Source organism: Nomascus leucogenys, chromosome 12, assembly GCF_006542625.1.
Source record: "Nomascus leucogenys isolate Asia chromosome 12, Asia_NLE_v1, whole genome shotgun sequence".
NCBI classification, from domain to species: domain Eukaryota; kingdom Metazoa; phylum Chordata; class Mammalia; order Primates; family Hylobatidae; genus Nomascus; species Nomascus leucogenys.
In genome coordinates this window covers 89,132,950-89,152,465 of record NC_044392.1, presented here as the reverse complement: position 1 = coordinate 89,152,465, position 19,516 = coordinate 89,132,950, and the positions used below count along the sequence as shown (strand labels likewise).

The 19,516-nt window shown below is 41.6% G+C and overlaps 1 protein-coding gene across 2 annotated transcripts in view; it reads left to right on the top strand.

Annotated features, from left to right (window-relative positions):
- The window catches only part of WDR63 (WD repeat domain 63), a 70,333-nt gene extending 57,116 nt beyond the window's left edge, over positions 1 to 13,217 (top strand). For both annotated transcript variants that reach the window (XM_030823446.1, XM_030823445.1), the window contains 5 exons: positions 4,161 to 4,291; positions 6,603 to 6,807; positions 8,806 to 8,897; positions 10,087 to 10,209; positions 12,938 to 13,217. In XM_030823446.1, the coding sequence (XP_030679306.1) occupies positions 4,161 to 4,291; positions 6,603 to 6,807; positions 8,806 to 8,897; positions 10,087 to 10,209; positions 12,938 to 13,081 (695 nt within the window). In that variant the 3' untranslated portion in view covers positions 13,082 to 13,217. The remainder of the gene's footprint in view (positions 1 to 4,160; positions 4,292 to 6,602; positions 6,808 to 8,805; positions 8,898 to 10,086; positions 10,210 to 12,937) is intronic.
- The last annotated feature ends 6,299 nt before the right edge of the window (positions 13,218 to 19,516 follow it).

Genomic DNA, 19,516 nt, shown 5'->3' with positions numbered 1-19,516 from the left:
TGAGGCTAGGACAGGTTGTGTCTTTATGTCTGCCGCTCCCAGGACCAGGGCCTCTGGAAAGCTGAGCAGAAGCATGTGGGTCACATCCAGGTGGGAGAAGGAACTGCAGTCAGGAATACAGGCACCCCAATAAGCAAAGCTCCCTATCTCTAGCAGGCTCAGAGCCTTGGGGTTCACTACAATTATAACTACTCATTTTAAAGCTTTGAATTTTGTCATAGCGTGAAAATATATTTTAATGCATTTCACAGTTTGGGATAACCATAAGCAAATGAAGAGGTAGCTCCTGGGACTGCTAGGCCCACAAAGGCTGGCAAGAAGGCTTCAGAACACCATGAGGGAGCAGTATGGTAGAGCAGCTGGATTCTTTGCGGAAGGGTATCTGGTCAATCACGCGAGTGGAAGTGTGAGTGACTGACAGGGGCCAGAGGTCAGAGCCACAGCCTATAGGGGACAGCTATTGGAGCTCAGGTCTTCACCTGTAACCTCCCAGCCTCACTCCTACTGCGTGTGGTTCCAGAAATCAGAGTCTGTTGTAAGATCTGAGAAGACTATCAGCCGTGCCTCCAGGGTAGCCATTTAATCTTGCAGCCAAAATACTCCCACTTTCTTCCCTGACTGGAACCTCAAATGGGTGTTGTTGACAACAGTGGGCCATTGAGAGAGGATTAGATGGATCCTAGGGAGGGACAAGTGCACACAGAACAGAGACTGATTTTCCACTTTCCATTCATTCCCAATTTCATGATTTAAAGATGAACTCAAAATTAGATATTGGATATCATGAATTACATTCAACTTCTTTTATGCTTACTCATATATCTATTTATTCAACACTTAATGAGTGTTCATTGTGCACGTACTGCAAGCTAGGCATTATAGAACATTACAGCAGTCTTACCATGCCCCTGGGACACAAGCTGAGGACCAGATGCCATGAGTTGGTTGTGCACAGGGGACACTGATTCTTCCTGGTCTCAGAGATTTTCTTGGGGCTCCACTTCCTCCTAGAGCCAGCTTCCTAAACTGTTTTGGAGGGGGCCCATGACAAACAGGGTTTTTTTGGTTTTTTTATTTGTTTTTTTGTTTTGTTTTGTTTTGTTTTTGAGATGGAGTCTTGCTCAGTCGCCCAGGCTGGAGTGCAGTGGCGCAATCTAGGCTCACTGCAAGCTCTGCCTCCCAGGTTCATGCCATTCTCCTGCCTCGGCCTCCCCAGTAGCTGGGACTACAGGCGCCCACCACCATGCCTGGCTAATATATATATATATATTTTTTTGTATTTTTAGTAGAGACGGAGTTTCACCATGTTAGCCAGGATGGTCTCGATCTCCTGAACTCGTGATCCACCCACCATGGCCTCCCAAAGTGCTGGGATTACAGGTGTGAGCCACTGCGCCTGGCCGACAAACAGGTTTTTAAGAAGAAACTTCTAAGAGACAGATTACCTTAACTGAGATGTGTGTGATAAGGAAGCGCAAACAGACTTTCCAGATGATCTAAGTGACAAGCCAAGATAAATGCCAGCTGAATGATGGCAGTTGACGTAATCATGTCACATACTGTACTCACAAATTGGCACATGTCATGTGCCAGGCTTCTGTGAATAACTCCTGTCGTCCTCACAGCAGCCCTATGGGTAGCTGCTGTAGGTGGCATTACCAGAATTTGAACACAGGTAGTTTGCTCTATATTGCCTCCAGCATTAGATAATGGCTCTGAAAAATGGCTTTTTCATTTTTTTATAATAACCTGGCCTGGAGGCTCTGGCAGTCCATTTAATAATTTAAGGACCACTCCATTCATTGCGGAATGACACTGTCTTTCAACGGACAAAAGAAAGAAAAAGTTTTTATGGGCTGAGAGCATCTAACATTATTTTAAAGTGCAAACCTTACGATTGTCAACATCACTATCATTGGTAATCATTTCAGTTCTTAGAGGGCCCTGCTCCCCAGAGTGAGGTGGTGTCTAAGGAAGCCTCGCTAACGCAGAGGGCAAACCCAGGCTCTGAGAAACAGGAGCAGTAGCAAGAAGAAAGCTGCTGGTTTCCAGGGGTCTTGAGCCTCACCAGGAATCTTCTAGATCACTTCAAGATGGCCTCAGAAGTATGTCTTCTGTGCTCTCTTCAAGCAAGGGGTTTGGTTAGAGGAAAATTAGCCTTTTTTTTTTAATCCAGAAAAGCTACATTTAAGTTTTTATTTATTTTTACTTAAAAAATATTTTAACTGTGGTAAAATACACATAAGCATAAAACTTACCATCTCAACCAGTTTCAAAATATAGTTCAGTGCTGTTAAGTACATTCATGTTGCTGTGCACTCAATCTCCAGAATTCTTTTCTTCTTGCAAAATGGAAACTCCATACCTATTAAATACTAACTCCTCATTTGTCCCTAGTCCCCCAGCCCTTGGCAAACACCATTCTACTTTCTGTTTCTATGAATTCGACTACCCTAGAATCATGCAGTATTTGTCTTCTTGTGACTGGCTTATTTCATTTAGCATAATGTCCTCAAGCTTTATCCATGTTGTAGAATGTATCAGAATTTCCTTTCCTTTCAAAGCTGAATACTATTCCATCATATGTATACGCCACGTTTTGTTTATCCATTCATGCCTCAAGGGACACTTGGATTCCTTCCACATTTTTGCTTTTGCGAATAATGCTACTGTGAACTTGAGTGGAGAAATAACTGTTTGAAACCCTACTTTATAAGCTTCTTACAAGATTTAGTGCATCTTTTTCTGCTTAATGTGCCATGAGTGTTCTGGGGGAAAAACCCCATCTCTCACAGAGCAATTAATATGATAAAATTCAGAAAACATTAGTATAAAGTGGCTGGACATTGTGGTGTGGCCTTGACAGCCATATGTTTTTATGGTCATGCCTGGGGCATAGGGTTGTGGGCAACAAGAAATTAGGAGGATTCAGTTCTGCAGCCAACTCTCAGGGAGAGGAAACCCAAGCAGAATCCTCCTGTTATCTGAGTAAAGAGACCAGAGAAGCAGGAAGACCCTGGGACCTGGGGCAGAGGCTAAAGTGAACTCTTGATCTTAACATTAGAACCTGTAAGGCACTGGCAACAAATGGAAGGACTGTGGCTCTTGTCAGAAACCTGGCTGTCATTCTCAGCATTTCATCTCTGTCTTCCTGTTCAAGCTGTCTCCAAGTCCTGTCAATTCTAGCTCACAAATATTTCTTGATTATCCCTTCTTCTCCCTTAGTCCACGCCACCATCCTCTCTCACCAGAACTGCCACTGCAGCCTCCTCTGCTTTTACCTGCCTCTAATCCATTCTCCCCACAGCAGCCAGAGACTCTTTCAGAAACATCAATCAAATTGTCTCACTTGGAGACCTAAAGGACTCATTACAACACACAGCACTTAGAGTGTAATCTGAACTCCTTTCTTACAAGGCCCAGCATGGCCTAGACCCTCCTAGTCCCCGTTTGTTTCATGTCTCACTCTAAAATGACCAGATTGCTGTCGGGGGTGCCTTCCTCAAGTGTGTAAAAGCACTAAACACTTCTCTCCTTGCGACTTTGGTGGGTGTTGTTTCCACTCTCTGGAATGTTCCTTCACACCAAAATCTTCCCATGTTGAGCTGCTCTTCAGGCCTACATGATGCATCTCCACAGAAGCCTTTTCTGACCCTTCAGTCTAAATTACAAATCCCCTTATTATTCTTACTTGTAATATTTTTTCCTTCACAACACTTTTCACAATTTTTACATTGTATACTTTGGGACGTGTTTATTGAAATTCTATCTTTCCCACTGGACTGTAAGCTCCTTGGGGACAAAATCATGTTTATTTGCTAACCATTGTCTACCCAGCCAGCTACAGTACCTGCTATTACATATAGGCAATCTATAAATATTTATTGACTAATTGAGTGAATTAATGAATGAGTAAATGAATAACACAAAGTATTCATTCGAGCTTGAAAAGTGGCCTTGATGGGCTATTCCCTGGACATTCCATAATAACAGAAGGAGCCATCCCTTGACAGATCTTTTCATCCCAGCTGACCTCTGGTTCTCCACTCCCGGAACCCATTCATGGGGCCCTGTCTGTCCATTGGAGGTCTGTCCATTCCTCACTGCAGGAATGCAAACAGTGTTATGAAAGATGAGATGGCCTTCTTTCACTCCAACAGCAAAGAAGCCAGTGAGCCTCCACACCATTCATGACGGAACTGTCCACACTATTCAGAGATCACCTTTCTACAACGACATTATTCTCACGGTTGGGGGTTGGAACGTGGCCATATGGAAAGAAGGTGTTATGGTAAGTTGCCTGCAAAATGGAGGCTGAGTGTGTGATCCTTTGTTATTGAGAAAGACAAGAGGAACTGTTATGTTCTGACATAATAGTGCCTTTGGGACACTTTTTAGAGAAATTAGAACAGATGGCAGGGACACCAGCTTGTCAGCAGAACCACTGTAATCCTTTTGAAAACTCATTCATTGGTTTTTCCTTCCTGAGGGGAGAAAACAGTTTACAAGTTCCTTGTTCTCCGAAACGTAACAGTCTTGGAATATCTACTGTGGGCAGTTGACTTCACTGGCATTTTTTGGGGGTGGGGGCCAGGGTCTCGCTTTGTGGCCCAGGCTGGAATGCAGTGGTGTGATCTCTGCTCACTGCAACCTCGACTTCCTAGGCTCAGGTGATTCTCCCATCTCAGCCTCCTGAGTAGCTGGGACAACAGGTGCACACCACCAAGCCCAGCTTTTTTGTGTATGCTTTTTGTAGAAACGGGGATTTCACCATGTTGCTCAGGCTGGTCTCAAACTTCTGGGTTCAAGTGATTCACCTGCCTCGGCCTCCCAAAGTGCTGAGATTACAGGTGTGACACCACACCTGGACTTGACTTGCATTTTTTCCTCCCTTGAAAATACAAGATGGGGTGTCTAATTCTGATTGAAGTGCAAGGAGAAACACTGGGTTTGTCATCTTTCCCTCTGCACCAGGAATATGTTGGCAGGTGCAGAAAGTGGGAGTGAGTAAGCTGAGGGTATGTCAGCAGGCAGGCCCTCTCCTGTCCAGGGACATACAGTGGTTAAAGGGAGGGAGCAAGAGTGTGGTCAGGATTAGGAGAGGGGCTGGATCTAGGCAGATAGGAGCTAAACTGCCAAAAACTAGAATGATTGATAAAATCTGGTGAGCAAGGGTGTGGGGGAAATCAGTACTTTTGGTGGGATTGTAAGTTGACATGTCTCTTTGGTGAGCAGTTTGAGATTATCAAAGCCTGAAACTATATATATATGTGTATATGCATATAATTTCATTATATGCATATAATTTCATTATATGCATATAATATGTATGTATATATGCATATGTGTATACCAACTTTGAAATATATGCGTGTATGTATATAGGCATATAATGTGGATATATATATACACACATATATATATTTCAAAGTTGATATACATATATATGTATATAAATGTATATATATTTAACCTAACAGTTCCACTTCTGAAACTCTAACATATACTCAAAAACTGTATATTTATCATTGAAAATAATTTAGAAACTACTTAAATGGTCATCAACAAAGAACTTCTGCTTTATGCCAATGTACTTCTGTATGTTTGATTTTTTTTTTTTTTTTTTTTTTTTTTTTTTTTTTACGATTAGCAAGTTTTGTAGTTAAAGAAAAAGAAAAAGGAAATTCAGGCATGATTGTCCAAAGACTATGCCAGGGTCAGGAATTTGGTTATAGAAACTCAAGGTGCTGGGAGAAATAGACAAGGAGAACAAGTTTGAAATGTCACCTCTACAGAGTCCATGAATCTGCGACATTCTTTCTTCACAGGAAAGTCTCTTATGCATATATTGGAGGGTGGGAGACAGCTCCATGATTTAGTTTAGTCCCTGCAGATGTAAGTAGGCAAAGGAGCACCCCTGGTCAGTAGATGAAGCCTGAAGTGGGTAGAAAGCACATTCTATTCTCACTTTGGAAAACCTCCCAAAGAAGGCAGATTACCCTGTGGTAGAGAAAAGAGAAGATGATTGCATGATGCTTCAATGGTCTAAAATCTCTTCCTAGTGTATTTATAGGCAATCAACTGCTTCCATCTGAAGTCACTTTATATGAGAATTGCCAATTCTGATGTTGATTTTCAACATGCAGTACACAGCTGGAACTGGCAGACTTTTCATTTGTTTTACTCTCTACTGTTTACTGAACCGTTTCCATGGGAAGCAGATACCTGATAGCAAAATAAAAGCATAAGCAGAATGTCCTTATAATCTTTACTTGTCTAATGTCCACCAATTTCCACAGAAATAGTCGTAAGGTTAGAAGCAGTAGTGGGTTTAGAAGTGGGATTATTAGAAACTTCAACAACTTAATTGGAATGTTTAATATTTTCTGAAAAGCAACTAAAAATGGCTTATGAAAACAAGAAAGAAAAGCTGGTGTTATATAAAAACCCTACAACAAAGAGAAGTAAGACTTTCTGTGGGCATAATTTTGTTGTTATATGATCACAGCTAGCTTGAGTTGTACTTAACGAACATCATGGTGAATTTCCCTCAGATAATAACAAAATCTTCTTTATTTGTCTCTTTAAAAATTTGTTTAAAGACTGGACCCCTCCTTCAGTCATGCTGTGCACCAAAAAGGTACACCTCAGGCCACTGGTCCCTGACTCGTCCCGGAGTTTTCTATATCGGCCGAGAAGATGGATATATTGATATCTGGGACCTTCTGGAGAAAACCCATGAACCGGCCCAGTCTCAAAACATTTGCATAACTATGATCACCTACATCAAACCCTGGATCTTTTCTTGTATGTTAATTCTAACTAAATAAGCTAAGTCATTTTGGGTAACTCGGGAACATCTTGACATTCGTCTGAAAAGCCTCCAATGTTTATTTCTTAGTTTTTTGTTTTTCTTCCTGCTCATCCCTTCTTATCCCTTCCCTTCTCTTCCTTTCCTTTTCATTCTTCTCTCTTCCCTTTCCTTCCCATCTTTCCTCTTCCTTTTCCTTCTCTCTTGCTGTCAAACCTTGGACACAACCTGAGCTCCTCTCACTGTTGCCTCATCATGATTTCTGAGACACGTGTCAGGCAGAGGCTGGTATTGAACCACACGATGGGAAACATCCTTCTCTTCTCCGGGTCAGACAGGGTGACCCGGATCTTTGTTATCTTTCGCTGATTTTTTTTTTCCACATAGAATAAATTTTGTTTCTTTAATTTTTATTACAAATCATATTTTTTAATATTATATCACTTTTGTGGTTCTCTCCTGGCTAATATCAAGCAATTCTCTTCATAAGATAAAATGATTATCTGGAGTTATATATGTATTTAAGCTTTAACCTTTGAACCAACTATGAGGAAAAAGTACTATATAACAAAGCAAGCATAAATTCAAGGATGTGTCTATAGAAACGTGATGTATGTCCTTTGTCTCCATTTTTTTTCTGTTTTGCCCAAGTAGTAATTTCTAGGTAAATCCAGTATGTTTGCCTCTTTTTATTTTATTTTTTGCAATGACGTCTTGCTCTGTTGCCCAGGCTGAAGTGCAGTGGTGTGATAGATCCTCCTGCCTCAGCCTCCCGAAGTTCTGGGATTATAGGGGTGAACCACTGTAACCCACCTGCCTTTTTTAAAAGAAGTTTCCCTTTGTTTCCAAAGGCACACAGCATGAATTTCTCTTTCTACCCATTTCTCAGAAACATTAGATTTGGAAACTCAGTCTTCAGCATCTTGAGTGTCACAGTCAGACTACTGCTTAGCCATATGTGCCACCCAAGTATCTTTTCCCACTTTGGTGTAAAACATTGCTTTGTACACCTACAGGGATTATGAATCCAGGATTTTGCAATTTGAAGCAGACCTACTAAAAAGGAAAAGAACACACACACAGTGAGACAGAAAATTAAAATTCTCAGGCCGGGCATGGTGGCTCATGCCTCTAATCCCAGCACTTTGGGAGGCTGAGTGAGGCGGGAAGATCACTTGAGTCCAGGAGTTGAAGGCAAGCCTGAGCAACATGGCAAGACCCTGTCTCTACAAAAAACACAAAACAAAAATTATCCGGGCATGGTGCTATGCGCCTGTAGTCCCAGCTACTCAGGAAGCTGAGGTGGGATGATTGATTAAGCCTGGGAGGTTGAGGCTGCAGTGAGCCATGATCATACCACTGCATTCTAGCCTGGGCTACAGGGGGAGACCCTGTCTCAAAAAAAAAAAAAAAAAAAAAAACGAAAAAGAAGAAGAAAGAAGAAGGAGAAGGAGAAGAAAAGATGAAAAATCTCAAATACTTTGCATATTATACCCATTTTAAATGTTCAAAGGAAGCTACTTGTTTTTACAATAAGACCTGTGGTTCTGGCTACATCTTTGAAATTCTTCTGGATAATGGTACCCTTTAGCCCTTTCTGTGTTCAGTGAAAATGAACTTCATGACTTTTCTTTGAAAATCTTTCCATGTGTTCTCCTTGCTTTCTTCTCAAGTATGCCTAGTGGGCCCAGCCACAGAGAGAGTCATCTTCAGCCAGGAGCCACATTCCTTATACAGTCACCAGAAATACAAGTTTTGAGGCAGCAGGGGGACCGACAAAGGCTCAGTCTTAGCTTTCATTTCATCAGCTGGAAAAAATGACTTGTACATGTTTACGTGGTCCAGCCATGAACATCTGATGAGAATACCACGATCACTGGAACCACAGCAGGTCCTTTGGGAGAACACAAAACAAAAACATATTTCATGTTTAACTGCATAAGATGGTTTTCTGTTTGCTGATTTTTTCCTCCCATTTATTTTAAATCTTTCAGCTAAACAGCAATTTATAGCCATAGCTGATTATTATGGAACACTGCATATATTAGAAATTCCTTGGACATTAAGTCGCCCTTCCACCAATGAGGTTAGTAACTTACGACTTTGAGAATTAATGTGACCAGATATTGCTGAGATATGTCTTTAAAAAAATGTTAGAAATGACAGCATTTTTGCTCTGTAAAGGAACAAAAGACTCATACAGTAAATAAGAGGATGTATTTCTGTTGTATGAGTTAAATAGTTTGAAGCTTTAAAAAAAAAGCCCCAAACATGACATGGGAGGGAAACCAAATAAATGAAGTCCAGATTCTGAGAGAATAATGACTTGGGGATTCATAATCAGAAAATGTCATTTTTCCCATTGTAACCAAAGTGTGGGGTGCTCATTTAAGTGATACCCTTCCCTGAGGGCCCAGTTGACATGTTCATGCATCTCTCCATCACCCACCCCCACTGGCTCCCAACCCAACTTGGAGTATAGCAGGCAGCACAGCTGAACTGGCAGTATTCTGCACCCCCCACCACACAGTACCCACCACCCAAGTGTTTCAAACAGTGTTAATAATGAGGCTTTAAAAAGATCAATGAATAGAAATATATAAATGTATATACAATGAACATTAAACATATAGATTGCAGTCTGCTGCAAGTCCAAACATCGGCCTAGTTACTGGCAGGCAAAAGGCTGTCTCTCCCCTGGTTGCCTTCCCCAAGGTCTCTGCTGACTTTCCTGCTTCTATTCTATGCCTACACGCGAAGCCCTCCAGGGACCAGGAGTTCAGCTCTGCTTCCAGTCCCTCTAGGGTCTACATTGATACCCTCATCTGGGTTTTCTAAGTTTGATTAATGATATGAAACTTCCCTCAGATTTAGAAGTAAGAAAGAAGAAATGGGGAAAAAGCAACCCCTGAATATTTCTACTACAAAATTGCACATTTTTGCAGCTCTCTCCTTCCAACCCTACTTTGGAAACCTCCAAGTCACAGAGCCCTAAATGTTAGCACAGTAGCCCCTGAATTGTACCAGCTCCTCTGGTAGTGGGTCTGTGAGTACAATTTCCAAATTATATTCACCTAAAAGATTTAAAGTATCACAAAATAGATAATCTACATAATGATTAGGTAGATGATCATTAGATAATGATCAAGTAGGTTAGGGAGGTAGATTAGGTAGGTTGTCTACCTAATTACAAGCAGCAGAAATTCTAACAGAGCCTTGTAAAGGTCATGGGGGCGTCCTGCATGTCACCTCTCACAGACTTCTGTTTCTAACAGATGGCAAGTGTTAACCACTACTTTGAAAGAGAAGTCAAGCATCTGGAATACGTAGAACAGCGCAAAAAAATTCGTGAGCAAGAAAAGAAAGAAATGGAACTAGAAATGGCAAAGAAAAAAGTTGTAAGTTAAATTTCAGAAATGAAAGATGTTTTCCTCGAACACCAGTGGAAATATATTTGTTTGGCTTAATCCACAATTTCCATAGAAAAGTTATACTTTTTCACATTCTTCTCTTGTTCTCATGAGAGTCAAGAGGGCATTCCTTTGATTTCCTAGCTCACTGCCAGTTAGACACCTAGTGAGATTCTGTCCAATTTAAGTTTCTGAAATTTTCTATAATTTCAAAGTCCTTTAGTTCAGATACATTAATACAAAATTTGAATGCTTTCATTATAGAATTTTAATATCTCGTGAATAATGCATTAAAGAAGGTGGTGCAAAAAGAGTTGAATATGGAATCAAGACACCTGGGCTCAAATCCCAACTCTGCCACTGACTAGCTGTGAGATTTGGAGCAAGGCTGTCACCTTTGCTGAGCTTCAGGTCTCTTATCTTGAAAATGGGAATACTAATAACTAGGATTACTGTAAGGCTGTCAGTCAAAGAAAGTGACAAATAGACTTTCAGTAAATAGAGCTACTATAATTATAATGATAGATGATAGATTAGATAGATGATTGATAGATGATTGATAGATAGATAGATAGATAGATAGATAGATAGATAGATAGATAGATATGAAGGGGTAGAGAGAAAGAGGTGAATTTTACTGTATATGATATGCTGAAGCTATGAAACTTGAAATAGCGGAGAATTTGGTACAGGGCACATCCATCTTAAACTCTGCCAAAAAAGAACCTAAGCTCTAAAGCACCCCATGCTCCTCTTTCTCAGCTTCTCCCTGTTTGATACGAATTCTGTGACTCTGCTGGTCTTCCCTTGCCCACTGGAATTTTGGGCTTTTAAATACTCTGTGAATTAGGCTTTTCTCTCTTTCTCACTTGAGATCACCTCAGTCTCAATTTCTGCTCCCTCTCTCCTTTGCTCTTTTGTTACCAGCATTTCATCATTGATCCCATCTGTAGGTTCCGTATAGCCAAATACATACATCCTCAAACACAATTACTCACATGAGGCCCCCAGTCTCAAAAGCATTAGCACGTGGCACCGGGCACGGTGGCTCACGCCTGTAATCCCAGCACTTTGGGAGGCCGAGGTGGGCAGACCACGAGGTCAGGAGTTTGAGACCAGCGTGACCCACATGGAGAAACCCTGTCTCTACTAAAAATACAAAATAAGCCGGGCATGGTGGCGCATACCTGTAATCCCAGCTACTCGGGAGGCTGAGGCAGGAGAATTGCTTGAACCTGGGAGGCAGAGGTTGCGGTGAGCTGAGATTGTGCCATTGTACTCCATCCTGGGCAACAAGAGCGAAACTCCATCTCAAAAAAAAAAAAAGCATTAGCATGTGGAAATATTGTAATGTGCTGCATTAGCAAATAAATTAACATTATCACTTATTGATAGCTACTAATTAGTGCAATAAAAGCAGAGGATCTCATTTCAAAAACATGTTTGGTGACAAAGTGTAAAAGAATGCCAATTAATTAACCTTTCATTGCATTCCACTGCTACAAACAAATTGATCTTAGTTTTGTTCTTTTGCACACTTAACAAATGTTGGTTTGTTGAGATTCTGTTGTGGGAGATAATCTGCCACTCTTCCCCTTCCCCAGCAATTATCCGTGATTATTATGAGTGTTTAAATACCATAGCAACAGCTCCTAATTATCTACATCCGTGGGAGCGAGTAGAATTGTGGATAATCCAAAAATAATTTGCATGTGAAATACTTTTTAAACACCTGAATATTATAATAATAATGTCTTAAATTGTATTATACTTTTCAATTTCCAAAACGTTCCCAACTTCTTGTAACTTCATTTCCATTTGATATGGTGCCCTCTTTTAAGTAAAGCCACCACTTCTCAAATTTTCCCTGGAACTATTAATAGATTGTGGGTATGTGAATGAATTTGAAAGGGTTCTTCTGTTACATTTAGAACATTAAAAAAGTCACTAAGGAAAAACAACTAATGTTAGTCAGAAATGTCTCCTAAGCAACGGCTGATAAAGGGGGAAATGGCAACAGTAACAACCTCAGAAGATTGCAATGGAGCTTAAATGAGTTAAAATATTTACAGCACTTAGCCAATAACTGGCACATAGAAAGTGTTCGCATGTTCGTCCAGCAAGGCTGGCCTGTATGAGCGCTCACCAGGTGCCAGGATAAGGCTGTACAGTTCAACAGAGATTTCAGGAAAATCATGCACCTGTCCCTTTGCAAACATAAAATCTGGAAACAGCTCACTCCTCAATGGATAATAATAATCACTGCTCTAGTCGCATATGAAATGGGAATTTTCCTAACCAGAATTTCAGCTGGAGACTCAGCCTGGGAGAGTAGTCATTGCCGTGTGATCCACAAGCTATGCCATCCATATGGGACTCAGAAGAGGGGGATTTCAAAAGAATTCTGCAACCTCTAGGCTATTAGTCACCCTCCAGTCTACGTAAGGGAAACAAGAGTTATAGGGAAGAAGGCTGGAAAAAGGGACTTTTTTTGAGAGAGAGTGGTTGGGGGCCATGTTTTCCCCCACTCCCTCCTTTCCCAGCACTTCTGACTGCCTCCCGCCCACCTGCCCTCCTGCCTTCCTGCCCTCCATCCAACCCTTTTCAGAAAACAGCAGCCAGGTCAACTATTCACAAACAGCCCCTTCTCATCCTTTGGTATTTTTAGATATCTGTTTTATAGGGATGTCTTGTTTTTCTTCCCCCCACCCCCCAGAAAATATATCAGAAGTCAAAAGAACAAATGCAGGCTGAATTAAAAATGGACTACGAGAGTTATCTGGAACTGGAAAAGACTGTTCTTATCAACCTTGGCCTAATCAAAGTCACAGAGAAGGGGTCATACATGGATGTGATGTGAAAAAGCTTCCTGAAGGGGTGTTTTGGGGACTTCTTCCCTCTATTTATTTTTATGTCAGGTGAACTGGCACACTGAACATACATATAGGCTTATTTATAGACGTTTATTTCTCTGCTATTAAAACTTTTGAATTTTAGCAATGAGATCTATTTCAGTTTTTGTACCACATATGTACCAAATTTTGTACTGAATATGAAAGTGTTCTTTTTTAATGAATGTTTTCAATAACAAAATTTTTATTTTCCTGTAATAATAGAGAACTTTGGATGTCCCCTCCATCCCAATCCTTGCCGTCCACACAGAGGCCCTCATCCCAGGGAGAAGGGGAATCAAACTGCTCCTACTTATCAGCTTGCTTTTGGCCACCTTTCCAAAAAAAGTGCTTCCCCTGGGCCACTGCACAAACTGTAGGGCTGTGTGCTAAACAAAATATTAGCAAATCAAATCCAGAAAAATATATATATATTTTTAAGAGATTAACACATGAAGACCAAGTTGGGTTTATCCAAGGAAGATAAGGTTAATTTAAGAGTAGAAAATAAATCAGTGATTAATCAAAAGAGAAATTATGATGCCAAGTCGATGCAGAAAAACATTTTATAAAAGTTGACATCAATTCATGGTAATAATAATACATTCTTAGCATCTACAGAAAGAATTCCTGTAATGTGATGAAGGGCGTATACAACAATACTACACCAAACATCGTACTTCATGGTGACAAGCAGAAAGCTTTCCTCTGAGATGTGGAACAAGACACAGCGCACACCATCAGGTGCCTAACATCACGTACTGCAGTTGCCTTTTTGTTCCTATGCTGGTTAAGCCTAGCATAGGCACCAAAAAGCAACAACAGCCTGTGAAACTGAGACACAGAAGAGCTTGGAGCCAGATTGTGAAGGCTCCTGTTTACCAAGCTAAGGAGCTGGATTAGAATTTATGGGGAATGAATAGAAGGACTAAACAGGAAGTTGACCCGATCAGCTTTATTTTTAGGAAACAAGGAATAAACTAGAGCAGGGGAGAGTCTCATGGCAAGAAATCCTATTAGGAGGCAGGAGGAATTGTTCAGGGCAAAGGATTAGGATGCCCTGTACTAAAGCTTAAGGTGAAGATAAAAATCAAAGGCTGGTTGGATGGGGAAGGGAAGACAGGATAATGCCAAGGTTTATAAGTTAGATTGCTAGAGGAAAGAAAACTTTGTCGGATAGGTTTTACTTCTTAACCACCTGTGTGCCCTTGAACAGATGACCCAGCACTGTGAAACAGATTCCCCTTCCATCAAGTCTGGTTGAGAGAACTTACCCTGCAGCATTTATGTAAGGGGCAAATGAGCACTTGCAGATAAGGGGCCTGTGCCTGGCACATATTATTGTCATCATGATTGAAATATCCCAGGGCTCATCGTACACTTGAACTCTTTTATTCTTCCTTTTTTCTGCACTCATTTTCTAGGTGCATGCATCCGCTCTCAAGGCTTTAGATACTACCTCTGTCCCTGATCTGGCCTTCTCTCTAAAATCAAGAGATGTGTATCTATTTGACCTTTCGTATCTCCACTTGGATGTTTAATAGGCATCTCAAACTTAAACATGTCCAAAATTGAGTGCTTGATGTTTCCCTTCAAAACCCATTCCTCCAGCAGTTCTCCCAGCCATGATTCTGCTTGGGGCAAAGGCTTAAGGTCATCCTTCATCTCCTTTCTTTCACAATCCACATCCAATCTGTCGGCAAGTCCTGTTGACTACACGTTCAGTATGCATGCGAAACCTGATCACTTCTCTTCTCCCTCACTGCTACCACCATGGTCCAAGCTGCATCATCACCAGCTTGGATTTTGCAGCAGCCTCCTGTTCTCCCTGCTTCTATGTTGTCATTTTCAGTCTCTTTCAGCCACAGCCAGATGGTAGTTTTAAATGAATGCTGTCAGATGCTGTCATCCTTCTGCCCAGAATCCTTCCTCAACCTCATAGTATGATCACTCAGAGTATGATCCCAATGCCTGTCTGTGCCCTGCAAGCCCTTGTGCAGGCAGGACTTCCACTGTCACCTGGTCCCATCCCTCCTTCCTCTCCCCTCCATCACACCCATCCCAGTCATGCTGGCCTCCTGTTCACCAAACATGCCAGGCATCTTCCTCTCCCTGGGCATCTGTGCTTGCTGTTCAGTACTTTCTCCAGAGATTTTTCTAATTTTATTTTCACGAGGTCACTCTAAAAAATGGTTTGTTTGTTTTTAGAGACAGGGCCTCACTCAGTTGCACAGGCTGGAGTGCAGCGGTGCAATCATAGCTCACTGCAGCCTCAAGCTGTTGGGCTTAAGCAATCCTCTTGCCTCCGGCTCCTGAGTAGCTAGGACTACAAACACACGCCACCAAACCTGACTTTAAAAAAATATATTGAGTGCCTTCTATGTGCCAGGGTCTACCATTTTAAACAGGATGGTCAGGGAAGGTGACACTTGAACAAGGCCTGAAAGGCGTGAGGGGTTTCACCTGTAGTCTTCTAGAAGTGTGTTCCATAACCCAGTCTCCCTCCCTTCAATGAAAAGAAGCTGGGACTACAGAGAACAGGTGTGTCATGACTGAGTGTCATAAACCATGACCGGAGGCTGAGCACATTGTTGTCTCAAATAAAAGCAGGGTGTTGTTAGCATAAAGGACTGGAGTAATGGATATTGAAAAAGTGTCCGCCTTAGGGTTAGCAAATATAAAGCTTAGTATAGTGGCTAGCATATGGCAAGCAGTAAATATGTTTTGCCTGATTTACAAATACAAAATGGTTGTAACATTCTTGCTTTAGAAACTAAACGTGGGGCTCCTATGGTTATGATAGCAGTTATTAGTTCAGTGTGATTTCTTTTTGTCTTTTTTTTTTTTTTTTTTTTTTTGAGATGGAGTCTCACTCTGTTGCCCAGGCTGGAGTGCAGTGGCTCGTTGTCGGCTCACTGCAACCTCCACCTCTCAGGTTCAAGTGATTCCCCTGCCTCAGCCTCCTGAGTAGCTGGTATTACAGGCATGTGCCACTATTCCCAGCTAATTTTTGTATTTTTAGCAGAGACAGGGTTTCACATCTTGGCCAGGCAGATCTTGAACTCCTGACCTCAAGTGATCCACCTGCCTCGGCTTCCCAAAGTGCTGGGATTACAGGCGTGAGCTACTGCACCCAGACCTGGTGTGGTATTTTCATTGTGTGTTTATAACCTCAGTTTTCCTGAGTCTCATCACCTGTGGCCACCAAGAGGTCACATAAGCAGCCATAGCCCAGGTTTCATGGGACCTTGCCCCACTTGCTTCTCAGGTATGCTGGCCTTCTAGAGTGCCCCCAAGTGTGTCCAGTGGCCACTGGGATGAAGATGGAGTCACATATGTTCAAGCCCACAACCACTAGGCACTCAGGGATCCCTTTTCTCAAAATGCTAGAGCTGCCTAATGGCCTGTAACGTGGGGAAAGGTGCTGGGACAATGCTTCTGGGTTAGTTCAAGTTCAGCGAGAAGCAAACACCAAGGCAGTAGCAGAGGTGCGAGAAGCAAGGCAGAGCCTTCAGAGCTCATGCAGGTCTGGTACCTATGGAAGGAAAGAGGAAAGGACAGAAGATGATAGGATTCGTCTCAGACCACTCAGTATGGTTTAATTATTCATGATACCTCTCTTGGACACTAAGACTTTGAAACAGACAAACTCATAGTGATGTCTCTTCCTTCTCTGGGATGAGTTTTCTCCGAGGCTCTTCAACCCCTTAAGCTAAGGTCCTTTTGTTTGGCAGACAAGTCCAGGCATGCTGAATCCCAGTAAAGAACACAGCTGAGGCTCAAGTGAGGATGCTAACCACCTGTACTGAAGATGTAGGAATATCAGGTGTGAATGCAAATGGAGTTAACAGGTGCACCTCCTTCCAATCCCCACAACTCCAGCCCTTTCCCCTACCACCCATTGTGAGTCAATCTGATCTTCTTCTGACCTTAAGTCATTTGGTCTGGCCTGCAGTGTAGTCAAAAGACAGGGGTCTTTAGGTCCTGGCAGACCTGAGTCCAAATCCCAGCTTCATCACCTTGGGCAGACTGCACTATCCCCTAAGTCTTAGATGCCTTGTCTGTAAATGGGGATAATAATAATACCTGGCCTACCCATACAAAGACAATGTATATAAAGCACCTGGAATATAGTTGGTGCTTAATGAACGTTGTTGCCTGTTCTTGCTTGGTCACAGGTGTACACGCGCGTGCGTGCACACACACACACACACACACACACACGCCAGAAAACTGTAGTGTTTCCTCTTTGTTCTATGTAGTAATCTCTGATTTTAACTTTTTGTTGCTACTAATAATAACAGGAATGTTTCCCAGACTCAAATGCAACTTAAGCAGTGACCGTCCATGCCTGGTTTAATATTAGCCTTTGATCATTTTAATATGAGACCACAAGTGTTGGACATAGTATTTAACATAAAATTTAAATAAATTTGAACAGCTTTCTTTTTTGCAGAACTGATAATGCTACTCAGAAAATTGATCATTCTAATATTTGATTAATTTCAGTTAAATTTAATGATCATTCAGCTTTACAAATCACTTTTTATCCGCCAAGAAACATGTAATTAAACCAGCATCTTTTCAGGTCCTCAGATAAGCACATCGTGTGTGTGCACTTCAGACGAAAAGGCAATTAACTCCAGTGGATGGTGGCCTAGGTGCTCTTCACGGCTTCACTAATCCAGCACTGTAAATAATTAACATCTCCCTACACCCTTCTACCTCGGAGCGCTGCCCAGGGTCGGCGCTGCTCCACCGGGTTGCTAGGTTGCCATTGCCAGGGCAGATCTGTGCAACCGAGCAAGGTCCTCACAACAGGAATTAAATATCTCAGTGAAGGGCCGATGAACCCCTGTGTGGTGAATTTCCTCCTGCCATGGCTGATGAGCTCTCTGCGGGCCACGGGCTCATGTGAAACAGCACACACTGTTAGAGCAGAGCGCTGCACACCAGCAAAACCAGCCTTGGGAGCTTATTGGGAAACGATGGATTTTTAAAAGTTGTGTAATTGCTTTTAAATGCTTTCTTGTTAACAAATATGACATAAAAAACATAGACGGTGAGTATGACAGATAATGTAGGTTGTGTTTTTCTACGATGCCAATGCTCCAGACTTAAAAAGACAGAAAGTAAGCTTTCCCAAACTCATCGCTATATGTGATATTCTGAGATGTTTCTATTCTTTTTTTTCTTAAGGAAGAAAGTTGTAAAATAGGAGATTTCACATTCTTCCCTGTCAACTAGAGATTCGTTTTCCAGTACTTTTTAGGAACCATATTTTTAAGAAGAATAATTCCCTTTAGAGAAAAAAAAAACTTTAGAAAATAATGCTAAGTAAAATCTAAAATACAGAAAGTGTCTGCTTTGTCTGGGAATGGTGGCTCACACCTATAATCCCAGCACTTTGGGAAGCCGAGGCAGGTGGATCACCTGAGGTCAGGAGTTCAAGACCAGCCTGCCCAACATGGTGAAACCCTGTCTCTACTAAAAATACAAAAAATTAGCTGGGCCTGGTGGTGAGCGCCTGTAATCCCAGCTACTCAGGAAGCTGAGGCAGGAGAATCGCTTGAACCTGGGAGGCGTAGGTTGGAGTGAGTTGAGATTGCACCACTGCATTCCCCCCTAGGCGATGAGAGCAAAACTCTGTCTCAAAAAAAAAAAAAAAAAAAAGGAAAGAAAAGAAAGTGTCTACTTTATTTCAGCCTTTGTAAAAAAGCTAAATTAACAATTGAATTGATACCAATTGTTCATTTATAGTGAAGTTTGTATGGATCTAAATATAACAAATAAAAAACAGAGGCCAGTCATGGTTGCTCACCTCTGTAACCCCAAGACTAGCCCAGGCAACTTGGCAAAAGCCCATCTCTATTAAAAAGCCCATCTCTACTAAAAATACAAAAAAATTAGCTGGGCGTGGTGGTATGTGCCTGTAATCCCATCTACTCAGGAGGCTGAGGCACTTGAACCAGAGAGGGAGAGGTTGCAGTGAGCTGAGATTGTGCCATTGCACTTCAGCCTGGATGACAGAGTGAGACTGTCTCAAAAACAAAACAAAAGAGAATAAACTGCCAATTATCCAGAATCCTAACAACCAATAGCTAGAACTTCATTATTTTCTAGTTCTGCAATGAACATTTATGACAACAAAAGACAAATAAGCAACTTTTTATTAAGGAGTTATCATCATGTGTAGAACCAAATTCAAGGTCCATCCAAATGTCAGAATTCATGTCTGTAGGACTGGACAGTAATTACTGATGGTCATCAGTATAAAGACAGCTCGTCTCAAGCTTTGTAATGTTGGGTAAATAACCTTTCTGATTCATTTCTTCATCCAACAAATGGGGATAATAAATCTCACTGCATGGAATTATAAAGATTAAATAAGATAAAACATATGA